This window comes from Bremia lactucae, linkage group LG1 (genome assembly GCF_004359215.1).
Source record: "Bremia lactucae strain SF5 linkage group LG1, whole genome shotgun sequence".
NCBI lineage: Eukaryota > Oomycota > Peronosporomycetes > Peronosporales > Peronosporaceae > Bremia > Bremia lactucae.
In genome coordinates, this window is record NC_090610.1 from 9,294,338 (window position 1) to 9,300,337 (window position 6,000).

The following is a 6,000-nucleotide window of genomic DNA, read 5'->3' on the forward strand; positions in this document are numbered from 1 at the left end:
CAAAATTTGCAAGCACGCATGTCCTTGCGGACGAACTCATACTGGCGTGGCCAGTAGAAGTCGCGACTTACGTGAGATAAGTCTTCTCACGTCCACAATGACCACATATTGGTACATCGTGGTACTCATATATGATGCGTACACGCAAGTCATTATGGGTGGGGATGACGAAACGAGGTGTGTAGCCAGCAATAACTGTGTAATACAGGAACTTATTGCGTGCTGTTGATCGATCTGCTAAGGATCGATACAATCGAGGATCCTTTCAAGGATTGTTGTGATGGATTCTAAGAAACCCATCAACTCTTTAAGAGCCTTATCTTCTTGATAAGCGTTTCCAATGTCGTCGAGTAATGTTTGACGACGGAATACTTATGGTTGCAACAGTGATTTTATGCTCACTGTTGATTTGCGCAGCCGGCTCAAATTCGAGCCTGCGCGAAAGGGCATCAGCGACGACGTTAAGTCGACCTGGTTCATACTCAACGGAGAAGTTATACTTCGCGAAGAAAGACAACCATGTCGCCATTCTTTGGGAGAGGCGTGGACTGTTTACGGCCGTCTGTAAATACGCATGGTCCGGATACACAATGAACGGTCTTTGTCCCAAGAGATAAACCCAAAACTTAGCCAGTGCATATTTCATGGCAAAGATTTACTTGTCATGCACTGGCTAGTTGCGTTCAGCTGGTTGAAGCTGACGCGTCTGATAACAGACGACGCGCTTTGCGCCGTCTGTGTCATATTACATTAACGCTCAGCCGAGTGCAAAATCGCTGGCGTCACAGACCACATGAAATGGTCGGTCTTGGTCCGCAATCACAGGGTTGGCGATTGCATCATGCTTTACTTGATATTCTCAAAGGAACGCCAAGAATTTACGTTTTTCTTCAACAAAGAAGAAATATAAACTGTAATTTCGGCATAATTGTGTAGGTAGCTGTGCAGGTACGATGCTAAATCGAAAAACTTTCTTAGTCCCTTTGCATCGAAAGGCACAGGCTAATCGGTGATCGCTTTGGTCTTTTCTTGATCCGAATGTACACCGTGTTTACCCACGATGCACCTCAAGAAGTTACACTTCTTGAGATTTGCATACAACTTGTGCTTACGCATAAGTGTAAGAACCTTTCGGACGTTTGTACGATGTACTTTAACATCGGACTTTCCGTTCATGGCTCTGCTTTGAACGAAGACGTCAGCAAGATTGCTGGGTGTAAAATACTGCACGTTCTCAACCGATTGGTTACACATCTGTTAAATGTCGCAGGGGCATTACTAAGTCGAGCCACTCCCATAGCATACCGCTTGGTGTGCTTACTGCTGTGAACGGAATATCTTGTTGACGCATAAGGATCTGATAGAATCCATTTATCAGATCCATCGCCGAAAAGACAGTACTCTTTAACATAATATCAATGATTACGTCTTCCGTGGTATTGGCGTTTGAGCCGGTACAGTAGCAGCGTTCATTTTATTGAATGCATGCACATCCGCCATCCTCCTGTTGCTTTACTCGCACAGAAGACTGAAGAGCTATGTGGGGAAGTTAATTCTCTCACATGGCTCGCTGCTAAGCTATCGACAAAAAAATTGTCGATCGCTGTCTTGCTCACGAGGCAATGACTATTGCTTCATAACAGAGTATTACGAACCTGAGATAAGGTCGAAGTCGTGTCGAGTGCCTTTATTCTTAGGCAACTCATACGATACTGATTCAAAGAAGACATCTTTAGCTTTTAGAAAGCCTTTATTTGGAGGGTTTGTCTTTAAAGTCTCCTAGAATTGGGACGTGAGACGTTCAATTCGAGTCTTCTCATTAAGGACACATTCGTCCATCGATGAGCAACTGAGAAACCGTTCGCTCTCAGGAAATACTATTGCCGATCGAATAACGGCCACGTAGTTGTCATCTGGGACATGTACGCAGATCTGCTTAATTGCCAACACTACAACCGAAACGGTTCTTGCGTGATCTTTGCCACTACGCAGATCACGCAAAAACCGTTTCGGTTGTAGTGTTGGCAATCAAGTTATCTCCGAAATTAATTTCGGAGCGCTATTACATCAAGTGTATAAGCGCCTACAGTTGATCTATTGTTTACTAAGACTTTAATTGTCTCAGTTTCCTCTCTAAAACTTATTTTCAAAAGTTTTTGGGAACCTTGGCCACAGGTTTCCGGGGACTTATTCCCGCAATAATTATTTGGGGAGTATCCTTCCCAACTGCCTCTAGCTGTGGTTGCGCTACCACAGTGAGATCCTCTACGATCCACTCTCCAGTCGATCTAGGACTTCGCCCTGTCTCTTATAGACGGACGTTTAAAATTTTCTTGGATGTTGCTTTTCAAGCAAGCATCCTTGTTTCGTACTACTCAACTTATTCGAGCGGTCGAACTTCGACGCTGCCTTCGCTTGCTTACAGCCGTCGGTAACTATGTCCACATCACAATGGCGGGCCTGCAATACTACCTATACTTGTGCACAGCCGTCGGGATCTAACACTACAATGTGTTAGATATTCACACTGAGATCTTGTGCAGTCATGCTGAAGACCAAACTACAAGTGAGGCCATCGCACTCACTCGTAGGACATCCACATGCTTGTGAACACTCCAAGACGTTCATCAGTTGGCCATCTGATAAACAAGAGACAGGCATCGTCACAGCTTGATGCTGCCGCTCTATACATGGCTCGTACTTTCTGAGCCATGGTAATCCAAGGATGACATCTTATGTGTCATCCAAATCTAATCATCATCGTACTGTTTACCCTTAGAACGTATATTGGATACCAACTATACATTTCTTAACTGTGATAGATGCGCCTGTTGCTAGGCGCACTGTCATCCTCGTCAGAGGGATATCGCGCTCAAAAAATTTGAGTCTGCATCCTTCTAGCGATTGGCGTCTAAAATAATAAAAAATTATTCGATGCCCCACAATCAGAAGTGATGAATTATGTAATACTGTTATTTTCAGGGTGATGAGGTTAACCTCGTCCGCTGGGCAGTTACACACAATTTTTGTGTGTGAGGAACAACTTCCGTCAAAAAGCCTGCAAATTATTTAGACGTTGCTGGATCAGTAGGGCGTTCCGCACCTACTGACTCCGACCTGTTTTTGACAATCCGCCTCGCCGTTACGATTTTGCAACATCGTCGAATCCGCTTCCTCCACTGTTCCTAGCAAGAGGTCAGTCTTTTCGCTCAATGTTTTAGGCACTGACCGTGGGTAACTACACTCATAGGCGTAGTGACCCGTCTTTTGACAACGATTGCGTTTCTGTAACCGTTTGTAACTTGAAGAGCGAAGATCGCTTGGTCAAGTGACTCTTATTCTAGCCGAGACAGATGGGTATTAACAGCGCCGTCGGCAAGACCTTGTGTAAACTCATACATCTGTTTTTGCTCGTCAATTGGATGATTAAAGATACAACTGACCAGGTATCGTGTATGTTGGGCATAAGCGTGAATGTCTCGCTTGCCCTGCTTCAAATCCAGTAGCCTGGTTTAAACCATGAATTCGGTACGTTGCGGCTCAAATGTTTGTCTAAGCCGGGTCTTAAAGATCTCATACGACCCAACGACTGAAGGGTCGTGAAGCTCGAGCTCCAAAGTCCAAGATTGGCACGTCCGGAAGGTTGAACATGCCACATTTCACTTTCATCGCATGATCAGGGAGTCGCCTTCAACTACCTTAAGCTTAGAGATTTATATCTTTAACTTTTTGGGTCGACTTGGAAGCGTCGGCCCATTAGCAGCATATGCATGCTGCTGTCTCAGCAGTTTCAACTGTTGAGCACCCTGTTCTCGGCACCTCCGCGTGTTGAGAGCCTTGCTGGTGAAGCAAGGTTAGTTTCTCTTGGACCCCGTCGAGTTCGTGTTGAATAAACTCGGCTATGGCCGCATGCTTTATCTCTAACTCATTCGTTTCGATCGCTCTCCATTCAAGGTGACTCAAATGGGTAAACCCTACATGCGTGACTTGATAACCTTCTTGAGGAGCTGGAAAGCCTCTTACTTCTTCATATAACATATTCATGTTAATGGAACGTTCGTAGATCGCTTAATGGACTTCAAAATGCCATCAGGATACAGGGACATCTGTCACTAGTACTGATAAATTCTTGTTGACCTTACACTGGTTACAGTGAAGGTTAGGTGCCTTGAAACTTCACGTACGCACGGATACAGAGAAAGGTTTCTAGGTAGCTGTGGGACTTTAGCTACCAAAGGTTATTCAAAGGATTAGAATTAGGGAAAAGTAAAACTGTATTAATACATTTAGTTTTCTACGTAACGATCTTCTATCTACTACTGATTTTATTATGTTCATATTTAACTAAGTATGGCGCCTCTTTGCACACTGCACAATCGTGTCTTGAAACGATTGGCGGGGTTGATTTAGACTCTAACCAACCAATTTAGAGAGCTAATGTCTTATTGCATTAAAAATACCAAATTTGGTATTATTGGAACTATTTTAGTCAAAATTAAAGAAGATGATACTTTTGTACTTCTTTGTTTATCTCCTCTTATAGGAATTAATTATTGGTTTACCTGTTATGGGTGATAATACTTATGTAATGAGACACCCCGTTACACTTTACTTCCCGATTGTTCCTATTGCATTTTCTTGCCGTTTCAGTTGAGAAAAATACATCGTTGCGGTACATTAATTTATCATTGAATGTCAACATTGCCTACTTAAGTTAATATTTCTCAGCTTATCGCGATAAGAGTAAAACTAACTCCCTTTCATTTTTGAAGTGTTTCGCTTGAGGCGTTTATCGGTAGGGTGCGACTATTGCCACAGTTTTTATAACTACTGTCACAGACGTTAAGACTATTGCCACAGATAGTGCGTTTGAACCAAACAGCGCAGAAGGTAAATGGTGACGTGATACCGCCGCAACCAAAAACCAGACAGCCTTCTTCTTTCTCGAAGAGAACGTAAAATCGCCGGTCTCGATCTCACTCTGAGTATTCTAATAAAGGATGCTCCTTTGCAAGATTGGTGGCGATGTATAAAATTGCTTGCGAGTATAGAGTCAGATCGCTGATGACCGCAATCACGATTGTATGGTTTTGGCGACTAGTTTCTTAGGTTCTAGTCAAAAGGAAGACTTAAAGGAGCTCTAATATCCTTTTTTATTTTGCACAGACTTCGCTGGACTCGTGTCTGCGCCGAGCGTATATGAGTCCGCTGGCGAACAACCATCGGGTCCGACCGGCCATCGGGTCCGACCGGCCATCGGGTCCGACCGGCCATCGGGTCCGACCGCCATTTCCAAGATTTTACTCTCACGAGCTCGCCAAGTATTTTTCTTGCGCCTGTAAGTCCTTCGACTGGTACTTGGAGGCGAGCCCGACGGCAACACTGGAGGTGGATAAATAACTGGACCTCTCCATCACTAGAGGTTGCCTATTGGCGAATTTATCTTTTAACTTAAGCGACATTAAACTGCATTCACAATATTTGAAGTGCCGTCTGTGAGGCTCACATATCCTTATTTATGACAAAATCTACTTATTCAAGCCTGAACTTTTAGCTTTAAGGAGTGTATGCACATATTCTGCGTGCAATATCGCCAATATGAATTGAATGTGTTGGCGGGCACATTTATTGCGGCCACGCTCTGCATAACACACACCTTAGCACAGCGTGGAGGCGGTTTGCCATCTTTTCTCACGAGCAGTGAGGAAGTTGGTGGGCGCCTAAGCGACCTCACTCAACGGATTATAAGCCTTAGTTTAAGTGACGTCACGGAAGCGGTAATCTAGCACCACGCACTAGGAAGTAGTTTTCAGACTGATTTATATTTAATTGTAATAAAGGCAGACCAATTTTAACCAACCATAAATGTCACCTCTTTGGGTATACACTTATATGTATTGCGAGCGTATTATTTTAAATACCTCGTATTTTAGATGACGCTAGGCATCATCGCTCCTAAGGTGAACGCACTTATGTGCATCACATACACAAGGGTGGTCC

General features: G+C 43.9%; 1 protein-coding gene across 1 annotated transcript; it reads left to right on the plus strand.

Annotated features, from left to right (window-relative positions):
- Positions 1–5,000: 5,000 nt before the first annotated feature.
- On the plus strand, positions 5,001–5,400 carry CCR75_009331 (uncharacterized protein; the record flags this gene model as incomplete). The annotated part of the gene is made up of 2 exons (XM_067967372.1): positions 5,001–5,027; positions 5,167–5,400. 2 exons carry the CDS (start codon positions 5,001–5,003, stop codon positions 5,398–5,400), a joined length of 261 nt encoding a protein of 86 aa, XP_067820474.1.
- Between the last annotated feature and the right edge of the window lie 600 nt (positions 5,401–6,000).